General features: G+C 48.2%; 1 protein-coding gene across 1 annotated transcript in view; it reads right to left on the bottom strand.

Moving 5' to 3' along the window:
* Positions 1 to 14,031, bottom strand: part of pappa2 (pappalysin 2) — a 514,150-nt gene that overhangs the window by 253,506 nt on the left and 246,613 nt on the right. The window contains exon 9 of the mRNA XM_085977999.1: positions 6,586 to 6,677. Coding sequence (XP_085834125.1) covers positions 6,586 to 6,677 — 92 coding nt within the window. The remainder of the gene's footprint in view (positions 1 to 6,585; positions 6,678 to 14,031) is intronic.

Raw genomic sequence — 14,031 nt, 5'->3', positions numbered from 1 at the left:
CCAAGACCTCTGAACCGTGGTCCGCTCGTCAACGACGTCACTTAACGTTCATTTCTGAATTTACCACGGACATTCAACATGTGTCTGGTAAGGACAACCTGGTGGCGGATTGCCTCTCCCGTGCGACGGTCCACGCGGTGCACCTGGGGATCGACTACTCCCTCATGGCTGCAGATCAGGCCTTGGAATCAGGTCCAATCATATAGAACCGTTCCCTCTAGCTTCCAAGCGACCGATGTCACTTTCCAGGCCGCAGGCGTCACGCTCCTTTGCGACGTCTCCATGGGCTTTCCATGACCCATCGTGCCAGTCGCATGGCGCCGGAGGGTGTTTGATGCTATACACGGGTTGTCGCACCCTGGGATGAAGGCTTCACAACGGCTCATGTCGGCGAAGTTCATCTGGAAAGGTATGCACCTCGATGTCCGTGACTGGGCTAATACCTGTGTCGTCTGCCAGAAGGCCAAAGTCCAGCGTCATGTTAAAGCTCCAGTGGCTGCGTTCGCTGTTCCGGAGCGTCGTTTCGATCATGTGTATGTGGACCTTGTGGGACCGCTTCCGCCTTCTCAGGGTTATACTCATCTCTTCACCATGGTGGACCGCACCACTAGGTGGCCAGAGGCAATTCCTTTGGTTTCCACCACTTCGGCAGACGTCGCTAGAGCTTTCATCTCCTGTTGGGTTGCACGTTTCTGGGTACCGGCGGACATCTCTTCTGACCGCGGGCCACAATTTTCCTCGGAGCTTTGGAACGCTGTAGCTCAGGGGCTCGGCACCAAACTTCATCGCACCACTGCCTATCATCCACAGGCGAACGGCCTTTGCGAGCGATTCCACAGGTCGCTTAAAGCTTCTCTTCGGGCCAGTCTTCAAGGTGCAGGATGGGTGGACAGACTTCCATGGGTCCTTTTGGGTCTTTGTACGGCGCCCAAAGAAGACCTGCAATCATCCTCAGCTGAACTTGTCTATGGCCAGCCGCTCCGAGTACCAGGGGATTTCCTGCCTTCTCCCACAGAGCCATGGTCCACCTCCCAGCAACTCGTTAGCCACCAGGAAGCAGCCAGATGCTTCGCTCCGGTGCCTACATCAAATCACGGTTTACAGAACTCCCACATGCCACCGGGACTGAAGAATGCGGAGTATGTGTTTATCCGCCCTGACGCTCACCGGGATCCGCTCAAGCCCCCTTACACTGGTCCTTTCCGCGTCATCGAACCAGGCGACAAATCCTTTTCGGTTGACATCGGAGGAAAGCCGGATCACATCTCGGTGGACCGATTGAAGCCGGCTCACCTGGACCTGGACCACCCTGTCGTAGTCACTCAACCACCCAAACGTGGCCGACGCACCAGATCAGCCAAAGCCGCCCGCCAACTCGACCGCGCTCGCTGCGCCTGCTCAACCACAGCCGACTGCCAACTCGACCACCGGTCATCAGCTTCCTCTACCAGGGTATCGAAGTCGATCGGACAGACTTGTCAGACCTCCTCCTCGTCTTACTTTTTCTGTTAAAGACAATTCTGGGAGGGCGCATGTGGCGGAGCCACCAAAGGACTCAGAGTGGTTGTACATAATTCCTTTAACAGCAATGTAGTTACTGTCTGTGCCTGTACCTTTAATTACACTGTTTGACTGTACAATGTCTAGTTACCTTTACAGTGCGGTTTCAACGTGATGACGTCATGCCATTAGTCACGTGATGCCCCAATGGCGGGAAGAACGTGATGACGTCATGATGTCAGTCTTCTGACCAGGGGATCAGTCCTCATGGAGCCCTCAAGGAGAGCGGACCTGTAGTTGATGTATTCCAGCAGTTTCTAGTTAAAACCTGTTTTGTTCCATTAAAGTTCATTGTTTTAATTGCCTGAGTCGAACTCAGTCTTTTCGATAGGAACCTCTGTTCCTACAATAGCCCCGTTTGGGGCGCCAGCTTTGCCAGGGCGCTAAAAGTAGCACCCCGGAAACATTCGCGCCCGCGCACCGGAAATTGAGTTGTTGCGCCCTAAAGGGAAGCACGGCGCTACTGGAGGCGCCCCGCATCCCTCTTGGGGCGCTGCGAGTGAATATCATGGCGCTACGTGCCGCCGCTGCGGTATTGCAGGCCTTCCTCCCCTTCTTAAAGGGGAGGGGCCTTGTGCAGCGCGATCTGGGGCCCAGCTGGGCCCCCAAGGATCGGGAGTACAGGCAAAAGAGCCCGGCACCGAGGAGAAGTGCCGGGCTCTTGGAGCGCAGCCGGCTCTCCGCGGGGGGGGTTCAGGAGCCGGGGACGGGAGTGCAGGCAGGTGCTGGCAGGCGGCCAACAACAAAAATGGCCGCCCCGCACCTCGCCTTAAATTTGTGCCCCTCCGGCCGCAGGTAGGCCCCCCTGAACCAGTCGGACATAGCATCCGGCGGTAAATCAGGGGGCGCTGCCAAATATCGCGGCCGGGGCATCAGCGGGGCGCTGTGCACACCTATGATGTCATCGGCAGCGGCGCAGCGCTAATGGTTAGCACCACCACTAATGTCCCACGGAATTTAGCGGGAGGCATGGGCAGTGCCGCGCCCGGGCACCAGTTGGCTTGCGACCCACTTAGCGCCCTCTTAAGGCGCTAATGGGTGGCGCAACCTACTGAATTTCTCCCCCTATGACTCTGTGACTTGTGGGGAAGAGCAAAAGTAGAGGCCATCAATATAAGATAGTCACCAAGAAATCCAATAGGGAATTCAGGAGAAACTTCTTTACCCAGAAAATGGTGAGAATGTGGAACTCACTACCACAGGAAGTAGTTGAGATGAATAGTATTGTTGCATTTAAGGGGGAAGCTAGATAAGCATATGAGGGAGACAGGAATAGAAGGATATGCTGATAAGAGTTAGATGAGGAAGGATGGGAGGAGGCTCGAGTGGAGCATTAACACCGGCATGGACTGGTTGGGCCGAATGGCCTGTTTTTGTACGGTGTGTCCTATATAATTCTATGGAAGTCACTAGTAAAAGAGGAATGCAGGAACAATTTATTTTCACAATGCGCTCCTGGAGTAAGCTTCCAGTGTGAGTCGTTGAAGCAGACAGTTTAAATGGCCTCAGGAGAGATACAAGATTGAGTAGTGCGTATCGAGAGAAGACAGGTCAGCTTTCTGAAAGTGTTATCAGAGGAGAAAGGGTAGTAAGAGATAAAAAGGTCATTGTAGAAAGCAAGGAATTTCAAAAAATTCAATGACCAAACCAGGAAAAAGGATAAGAGTCAACATTCCAATGCGATGGATCGGGTGGAATGGTACCTTTATGAGTGCACAAAGTATTCAAAACCAAATATCTGTGGAAGGATATGATATACCAGCTATAACAGCGATGTGGCTTAAGGTTAGATGAGATTGGGAACGTAATATTCCTCATTATAACATTTTCAGGAGTGATAGGGAGGGGGATGGGGCCACAGTTAGTAAACAATTCTATCTCAGCGCTAGAACATATGGATGTCCTAGGAATTTGCATTAAGATAGAATCCACACAGATACAATTAAGGAAGAGGTTGGGAAATTATACAATTCTTGAAGTGCATCCCAGGACAAAAAATAAGGGAGACGGGACAGAGGTGGTGATCCGTAGACAGCTCAGAACAACAGGGCAGCAGACTGGAATAAAGGTGACACGTGTGACATTTTCAAATGCATCCAGGGCTTCTTAGATCAGTATGTTTCCAGTCGAACAAATATTTATGTTCTGGGAAATGAATAACTGATGTGAGAGTAGAATAACAATCGGGAAATAGTGACCATAACATAGTTAGGTTAAATGCAAGAACAGAAAAAGGCAAGGAAGAGTCAAAGATAAGGGAACTGCACTGGAACAAGGCAAAGTTCAGTCAGATAAAAAGGAGATTGGACCCCAATAGACTGGCAAAAATGTTTGTAAACATGTCGACAAATCTGCAGTGGGAAATTTTCTTGGCATATGTAAAAGATTAGCAAGTAATACAACAGGAAATAGTAAGGGCTCTTATGAGCATATAAGAAGTAAAAGAATTGTTAAAGAAAAGGTAGAACTACTCTGGGATGAAGGCGAGAGTCTAATTACAGAGGATGGTGGAGATATTAAATAAATATTTTGCATCAATTTTTACAAAATGATGGTGGAAGTGAGAACATAGGCGGGAATCCATAATTCAAAATTAAATTAGTGAGCGTTTAGAAATGTATGGGATAATCAAGGACAGTCAGCATGGATTTGTTGAAGGCAAATTGCATCTGACAAATATAAGGTGACTGATTGGGCAGATGAAGGGAATGTAGCCGATGTCCATATGGGTTGTCAGAAGTCTGTCTGCCTCACAAAAGGCTTGTTTAGAAAATTCAGACCTATGGTACAAGAGGATATATAGCAGCAGATGGATAGAACATTGCTGATGGACAGGAAATGGTTGGGGTAAAATGGGTGTTCACCGGACTAGAGATGGGTTGGATGTGATGTACCCCAGGGGCAACACTGCCTCTACTTTTGCTCCGTACAAAAAGTTGATTTAGACTAAGTTTTTGGATCAAAATCTTGAAATTTGCTAATGACACAAAAGTAGGAGGTTTGGCAAACAGTGAGTAAGACTGTGAAAGATTTGAGGAAAACACATACAAGTCAGCAGAATGAGCAGACTGGTGGTAGATGCAATTTAGCATGGATTTTGAGAGAAAACATAAGGAACTGAAGTAGACATTTAGTAGAAAGACTTTGGCCCGGATTTTGTGGTAGAAATAACGGTGAGACTATCAGCGCTCATCGTTATTAAGGAGTAAACCGGACAACTTCTAGCGCTAAACGCAGAAATCAGGAAGTTGCTGTCCGAGTTGCCCTGCTTCTCCAGAAGCTTCGCTCTAACAGTACCTCGCCATTAAAACACATGAAGGTCGTGAATTTGCTTATCCACTAAACACACCAGAAAGAGTCAGGGCTTGCCCATTCAAGTGTATGTGAATTTTTAACGGTGTGATAATTGGCAGTACGTCTTAATTACTGCCAAATAACATTCCTGGCACTGAAAACTTACTTTTAAAAGATTGGAGTCCCATTCCTTCAGATTTTAATCATTGTCGGAGATTTAAAAAAATTAAAATAAAAATGTTTTTATGTCTCTTTTATCTCTCTCTCAATCCCATCTTTCTTTCCCGCTCTTTATTTTGCTTTCTGTACATGATTTGGCATTGAATTAAATATTCTAACTTACACTTCCTGGTTTAGACTCTGCGTGTCTCAGTAAGGATTCTTCAATTTGGTCCCAGATCCCCTGTGGAGGGCGCCGCACTCTTTTGACTCTCTAATGACCGCAAGTCGCAGCGCAAAAGCCCACAGAAAGTCTGTGGGCAAGTAAGAATATAAGAGCATAATAAATAGGAGCAGGAGTAGGCCATACGGCCCTTTGAGCCTGCTCCGCCATTCAATAACATCATGGCTGATCTTCTACCTCAACTCCACTTTCCCACACTATCCCCATATCCCTTAATTCTTTTAGTGTCCAAAAATCTATTGATCTCAGTCTTGAATATACTCAACGACTGAGCATCCACAGCCCCCCCCAGGCCCCCAGTGTAATGAATGGCGAGTGCCGTTCGATCGCTGCTGACCGCACAATCCAGGCCAATGAACAGAAGGACCTAGGGCTTCAATATATAATTCTCTGAAAATGTGATAAAGCCATAAAAAAGGCCAAAAGAATTTTGTGATTTATAAATAGAGTCATAGAGTACAAGAGTAAGCAAGTACTGAAGTATTCAAATAGAACAGTGGTTAGGCCAATTAGAGTAATATGTGCAGCTAAAGCCCAAAATTCATTTCCACAAGGAGTGGTTGATGCAGAGACCATTGCTTCTTTTAAGAGAAAATTGTGTAAAATTAAAGCAGATGACAATACCGGCCGATGGGATGGAGTATTGGGATGAGTTTTGGATTGCGCTAACAAAGATCTGGCGTGGACATGATGGGTCAAATGGCCTACTTCTGATTCAAAGCTACTATGTTCGAGTTGCCTATCAATCTATTCTTCTTGCCAAGATCCCACTTTTATATTCTCTGCCTGCCAATTTTCCTCTGTCCTTTCACAAAACAAACAACTTGAATTATATAGCGCCTTACACAGCCTCAAGACATCCCACAGCATGTCACAGCCATGCAAGTACTTTTGAACTGTAGCCCCTGCTGTAATGTAGGGAAACGTGGCAGTCAATTCGTGCACAGCAAGCTCCCACATACAGCATGAGATAAATAATCAGATAATCATTTTTTTTTAAAGTGATGCTGGTTGATGTATAAATACACCAGGAGAACACCCCTGCTCTTCTGCAAATAGTGCAATCAGATTTTTTAAAAATCTGATCCAAATTACAGCACTTGTGATAGTGCAGCACCCCCACAGTACTGCATTGAAATGACAACCTATATTATATGCTTAAGTTTCTGGACTGGAGCTTGGCTCAGAGACAAGAGTGCTAAAACTGAGTCTCGCATGTATAGGAGCTCTGTCTGCGTGTTAAACATAATCAGATATAGCAGCAGTGTCTGTGTATTATATATAACCAAATATATGACTATAGTCTGTGTTATGTAGTGCTAACTCACCCACACAGTTGAAATTCACCTCTTTCTGACACTTCCTTGAGCATCCATCACCGTCTAACAAATTACCATCATCACATTCTTCACCGAGCCTCCTGAGAGACAGAACAAAAAACATAAAACGGTTTAAAACTCCACGTGAAACATCCTCATCCTATGCTTCACGCAGCACGTGAAGCTGACAGGGAGGCTTAACTGCAGGAGGTCTGCAAGACTTATAGAAGGAGACTGGAGATCGGCCCCATTTAGATAGCTGCTCCACTCATCGGTCAAGCTCATAGAATCATAAATTTACAGCACAAAAGGAGGCCATTCGGCCCATCTTGTCTATGCCGGCCGACAAAGAGCTATCCACCCTAATCCCACTTTCCAGCACTTGATCCATAGGCTTGTAGGTTACGGCACTTCAATTACATATCCAAGTACTTTTATAATGTGATGAGGGTTTCTGCCTCTACCACCCTTTCACGCAGTGAGTTCCAGACCCCCACCACCCTCTGGGTGAAAAACTTTCTCCTCAAATTCCCTCTAAACTTCTGACCAATTACTTTAAATCTATGCCCCCTGGTTATTGATCCTTCTGATAAGGGAAATAGGTCCTTCCTATCCACTTTATCTAGGCTCCTCATAATTTTATACACCTCAATAAGGTCTCCCCTCAGCCGCCTCTGTTCGAAAGAAAACAACCCCAGCCTATCCAATCTTTCCTCATAGCCAAAATTCTCCAGCCCAGACAACATCCTCGTAAATCTCTTCTGCGCCCTCTCTAGTGCAATCACATCCTTCCTGTAATGTGGTGACCAGAACTGCATGCAGTATTCTAGCTGCGGCCTAACTAGTGTTTTATACATTTCAAGCATAACCTCCCTGCTCTTATATTCCATGCCTCGGCTAATAAAGGCAAGTAACCCGTATGCCTTCTTAACCACCTTATCTACCTGTCCTGCTACCTTCAGGGATCTGTGGACATGCACTCCAAGGTCCCACTGATCCTCTGCGCTTCTCAGTGTCCTACCATTTATTGTCATAGTCATAGAGTTATAACGGCACAGAAGGAGGCCATTCGGCCCATCTAGTCCATGCCAGCTCTCTGTTGAGCAATTGAGTCAGTCCCATTCCCCCGCTCTATCCCCGTAACCCTGCAAGTTTATTTCCCTCATGTGCCTATCCAGTCTCCCCTTGAAAACATCGAGTGTCTCCGCTTCCACCACTTCCGTCGGCAGCGAGTTCCAGGTTTTCACCACTCGATGCGTAAAAAAGATTTTCCTCACATCCCCCCTGTATCTCTTGCCCAAAACCTTAAATCTGTGTCCCCTAGTCCTTGTACCATCAACTAGTGGGAACAGCCTTTCCCCGTCTAGCCTATCCAAACCCATCATAATTTTGTACCCCTCTATCAAATCACCCCTCAACCTCCTTTGCTCTAATGAAAACAAATCCAGCTTCTCCAACTTGCCCTTGTAGCTAAGATTCCCCATTCCCAGAACCATTCTGGTAAATCTCCTCTGCACCCTCTCAAGTGCCTTCACATCCTTCCTAAAGTGTGGTGACCAGAACTGGAAGCAATACTCCAGTTGTGGTCTAACTAGCGCTTTATGAAGGTTCAGCATAACTTCTCTACTTTTGTACTCAATGGCCCAGAAATTCAGGTCGGGGGCTTCCCGCGGGTTTAAGCCCCTGACCTGCACTTACCTTGCGCGCCGGCTGCTGAGCTGTGGGCCCCTGTGGAATTCCGATCCTGGGCCTGCTCCAGCTGCCGGCGCGCAGTGCTTGTGTATCCCAGGGGCGCAATTAGTTCGATGCGTCCCCTGGGATCACGTGGGCCATGGAGAGCCAATCGGAGCAGGGAATGCTCCATTCATAAGTTTGACAGGAAGAGCTGTCAAAACTTATAAATACTACGGCCCCAAAACATCACTAAATCTTCAAATAAATTTTAAAAAAACATCACATTTTTAAAATAAAGTATAAATTACATGAAATAACTATTTTAAACAATAATTTAAAATTTTGAAAAGAATAATTTTATTTTCTAACAGGGCTAAAAATAAACTTACCTTGCTTTAAAATATTTAAAAATAATAAACCTGTTAAAAAAGTGTTTTAATTTTAATTAATTCACCACTTACCTTGTAAAAAGCAGGCCTCTCCTGCGCATGCGTTCGAACTCTGAACCCCTTCCTTCAGGGGAACAGAAGTGCCGGTTTCCCGCGCATGCGCAGTGCATGCAGGAAACCAGCACTTCCATTGGGCCTACAAGTATATTTATACACTCAGGGATATATCTGTTTATACAATGTATGAATAGATCTGCGTTTATGTGTTCAACCATAAATGTATTTCGATGCTTTGGCAACATAAGATGTACCTTATCATGCCAATAAAGCGATTTGAATTGAATTGAATTGAATTGAATTGAGTACCCCGTGCGTACTCACCCGTGGAGACCCAAATTTCTGGGCCAATACCTCTATTTATGAAGCCCAAGATCCCATACACTTTGCTAACCACTCTCTCACTATGTACTGCCACGTTCAGGAACCTATGCACATTAACTCCCAGGTCCCTCTGTCCCTGCACACTTTTTAAAACTGTGCCATTAAGTGTATATTGCCTCTCCCTGTTCCTTCTGCCAAAATGCATCACCTCACACTTCAATGTATTAAATTCCATCTGCCACTTGTCTGCCCATTCTGCTAGCCTTTCTATGTTCTGTTGCAGTCAATTGGTATCATCCTCACTGTTTGCCATACCCCCAAGTTTGGTGTCATTGGCAAATTTAGAAATACTACTCTGTATTCCAATATCCAGGTCATTTATATATATTAAAAAAAGCAGTGCCCCCAGCACTGACCCTTGGGGAACACCACTGTCTACCATCCTCCAGTCTGAAAAACAGCCATTTACCACAACTCGCTGTTTTCTGTCCATAAGCCAATTCCTTATCCAAGCTGCCACTGACCCACCTATTCCATGAGCCTCAACTTTGTTAACTAGCCTTCTATGTCAAACACCTTCCTAAAATCCACGTAGACAACATCCACTGCATTCCCTTCATCAATCCTCTCTCTTAATTCATCAAAAAATTCAATTAGATTAGTCAAACATGATCTGCCTTTTACAAACCCGTGTTGGCACTCCTTAATTAGCTTAAACCTCTCCAAGTACCCGTTAATCTTTTCCTTGATTATTGTTTCTAAAACTTTACCCACCACTGATGTTAAACTGAACGGCCTGTAGTTACTAGGATTGTCCTTACACCCTTTCTTGAACATTGTCTATCATGAACGCCTTGTGTATTCCCCTGCCTTGTTAGCCCTCCCCAAATGCATTATCCCACACTTCTCCGGATTGAATTCCACTTGCCACTGTTCTGCCCACCTGACCAGTCTATTGATGTCTTCCTGCGGCCTGCAGCTTTCTTGTTCATTATCATGTTAGTGGAAAAAGCACCAACCCCGTTATTGGCAGCACAGTTTGTACTGCTCTCCATTGCCAATTGCTCCATCACATTGGCTGCAAACTTTCATATTACAGTGCGTTTGTGATGAAATATTCCATTCATCACTCATCAGTATTTCTCTGCCTGTGACTGTGTTGGTTTCAGTTTCATTTCCATTGTATTGTACTGTGTGTAGGGCTCCGCCCATACCTGGCTCCTATGTAAGCTGGCCCAGCCTGCAGCACATCCATACGGCAGACCTCTGGATGGAAGATACATTCTCCTCTGTGTGTTACCTTCTAAGTGGAACGTGACGCGTCTGACTTTGCCTTGGCGGCCACCCTCAACCAGGCGGGGCGGCCCGTAGCTTTCTTCTCGAGGACCCTCCAAGGGCCCGAGATCAGACACTCCTCCGTAGAAAAGGAGGCCCAAGCCATCGTGGAGGCAGTGCGCCACTGGCGCCACTACCTAGCCGGCAAACGCTTCACCCTACTTACCGACCAGCGGTCGGTAGCGTTTATGTTCAATAATAAACAGAGGGGGAAGATTAAAAATGATAAGATTCTTAGGTGGCGGATCGAGCTCTCCACCTTCGATTATGACATCATTTACCGGCCAGGGGCCCTTAACGAATCCCCCGACGCCCTCTCACGAGGGATGTGTGCCAGCGCCACCGGGGATCGGCTACAGACCCTCCACAATGACCTCTGCCACCCAGGGGTCACGCGGCTGTTCCACTTCATAAAGTCCCGCAACTTACCCTACTCGATTGAGGAAGTTCGGTCCCTGACCAGGAACTGTCGCACTTGCGCTGAGTGCAAGCCTCGGTTCTACCACCCAGATAGAGCCCACTTAATCAAAGCTACACGGCCCTTTGAGCGGCTCAGCTTAGATTTCAAGGGCCCCCTCCCGTCCGTCGACCGCAATGTTTACTTCCTGAACATTGTGGACGAATACTCTCGTTTCCCATTCGCCTTCCCCTGCCCAGACATGACCAGCGCCACGGTCATTAAATGCCTCAACAGCCTGTTCTGCCTGTTCGGTATGCTGAGCTACATCCATACGGATAGGGGGGCGTCCTTCATGAGTGAAGAGCTACGCCAGTACATGCTGTCCAGGGGGATCGCCATGAGCCGTACCACCAGCTACAACCCCCGGGGTAACGGTCAAGTGGAGCGAGAGAACGGGACAGTATGGAAAGCAGTCACTCTAGCTCTAAGGACCAAAGGCCTCCCTATCTCCCGCTGGCAGGAAGTCCTCCCTTATGTGCTCCATTCGATACGGTCGCTATTGTGTACTGCCACTAATGCCACGCCTCACGAGCGAATGTTTGTCTTTCCGCGGAAATCCACCTCAGGCGTATCCATGCCGTCATGGCTCTCCACCCCAGGTCCGGTATTCGTGCGAAGGCATGTGAGGGGCCACAAGACGGACCCTCTCATGGAGTCAGTGCACCTACTCCACGCCAACCCCCAATACGCGTATGTCCGGCACGCCGACGGAAGGGAGGACACCGTGTCCATAAAAGACATCGCCCCAGCCGGTAATGACAACAACCACGACAACAGCAGCAACAACGACCACAGCAACTCTTACCCACCCACTACTCTTTCATCACCCCCGGAAGAACATCGACCAACGGTACCCCCACCAACTACCCCTTCAACAACCCTCGCGGCACCCCCGGCAGAGACCCAGGAGGCCACCGGGGACACCCAGCCGACACCCGCGGCACCACAACAGCCACGTCGGTCGCAGAGGACTATCAAACCCCCGAACAGACTAAATCTGTTGAAGGGGTGAATGTGATGAAATATTCCATTCATCACTCATCAGTATTTCTCTGCCTGTGACTGTGGGAAATATTCCATTCATCACTCATCAGTATTTCTCTGCCTGTGACTGTGGTTGGTTTCAGTTTCATTTCCATTGTATTGTACTGTGTGTAGGGCTCCGCCCATACCTGGCTCCTATGTAAGCTGGCCCAGCCTGCAGCACATCCAGTACGGCAGACCTCTGGATGGAAGATACATTCTCCTCTGTGTGTTACCTTCCAAGTCAATAAAAGCCTTGTTTTGTTTCGCTAACATCGAGTCTCGGATTTATTGAGGCACATCAGCGTTAATGAGGCATTAACGATAGACGATGGATGATGGTTTAATTGGGTGCTTGCACCAACTGTACCACGAGTTATCCCAACCCGCTGGTATCACTGTCTGCTGAACCTGGTTTGGTTGTGTTCTACTGGTGTGCTCAGAACCAATCCAAGAGAAACATACACCTGAGGTGTCACTCTGTTAGGCGGGTGCTGCTGTTTGTATTTGTTCACACCCTTGTATTTTCGTTTGGTTGTTATTTTTTCACACATTTCCCATAGTCTTCCAGCAGCCTGTTTCACCCACTGATGTCCACCGATATGTGAGGTGCCGCAGATGGCTATTTCAGCACATGTGCCACTCAGCGTGCAACCGAGCCTCCCACGCCAGGAAAGCTTCTCAACCGAGGCAGCTGATGGGAAGGAGAAACGTCAGCCAGGCTCCCTCCCATTCCTGCTCGGTGGCTCCTACTGGAAAGGGCCAGAACAGGCTCATGATACCTCCCATGGAGGATTAACCTCCTGACACCCAGGCCGCAATTTCCCCTACCTGGGCAGGTCCGTGGCGGGCGAGGTCGGTGGCGGGCCCCAAGCCCGTTGCTAGAAAAGATTTTTCCGTAATGGGGCTTGTTAAGCCCACCCTGCACGTTACCCGGCCCAATTAAAATGTGTGGGTCTGGTGATGTCAGCGCTGATGCGTTTGGTGCCAGTATATTTTAAGGGACCATGGCCCCATTTAACTTCTCATTTGGACAGTTTAGACTATTGACAGTGCTTCTTTGGCTGCAAGATGACTTCACAGAGGCAGAGGGCTGTTCCTCGCTTCTGCGATGACTCCCTCCATGTGCTTGTGGAGGGAGTCAGGGCACGCAGGGAGGTTCTCTTCCCTGCCAGTGGGTGGAAGAGAGTGCCCCAGGAGACCATGGCAGCTTGGCTGCAGATAGCGGAGGAGGTGACCAGCAGGTCGGTGGTGATGCGGACCTGGGTGCAGTGCCGCAAGCACTTCAATGATCTTCTAAGATCAGGAAACGTGAGTATAAAGCCACACTTACCTTCATGCTGCTGTGCCTCTCATCAGATCCCCATCACTCTGCCTTCCAAAACCTACTCACCCCAACATCCCTTGCACCTTCACCCATCCCTCTCTCTCTATCTACATTATCATATCCCCAACTTACTAACCACCCCTCACACTGAACCTCATCCTAATGCAATCATACAACCTAACAACACACAAGGAGGCCACTTGGTATTGCCACCCCACTCCATCACAGTCTCCCGCTAAAGATCTAACCCATCCATTCTTTATGCTCATGCCATCACTCTCACTCAACTTTCTCTTCATTCCCTCCTTGCAGGAAAAGAAAGCCCACAATATGAGGGAGAGGGAGAGAACGGGAGGAGACCCTCAATCATTGGCAATACTCATCAGTGCAGAGGAGGCTGCCCTGGAGATTAGTGGAGCGGTGGACCAGCCGGAAGTGTGGGACGGAGAGAGGGGCTCGTCAGAACAACCTGGTGACAGAATCAGTTTCCACACAGCTACATGGCATTCATCATTCACTCATATGGGGGCTGATGTCAAGAGAGATTGAATGCTTATCATGTGCATAATGGTATCTGTATGCAATCTACATATCATATATCTAACTGATCTCTTTACTTTCCTACAGGTCCATCAAGTGCCACAACCCCCCCACCACCCCGCCTCACCCCCCCCACCATCGCCCCCCACTCCACCACCCATCCCCCCCCCCCCACTCCACCACCCAACCCCCCCTCCCCCGTCGAAAGGCACAGGAGTCTGCTAGCTCTGCTCAGCTGTATGTAGACGCTGAGCCTCGGGGAACATCCAGAAAGAGGGCGATCCTGGAGCTGCAGGAACAGGTTTTGCGAGCGCGGTGAGTGCAAG

The sequence above is a fragment of the Somniosus microcephalus genome, chromosome 3, assembly GCF_052327205.1.
Source record: "Somniosus microcephalus isolate GS21.2 chromosome 3, FLI_Smic_1.0, whole genome shotgun sequence".
In the NCBI taxonomy this organism is placed as follows: domain Eukaryota; kingdom Metazoa; phylum Chordata; class Chondrichthyes; order Squaliformes; family Somniosidae; genus Somniosus; species Somniosus microcephalus.
This window is presented reverse-complemented; position numbering and strand designations above follow the sequence as displayed.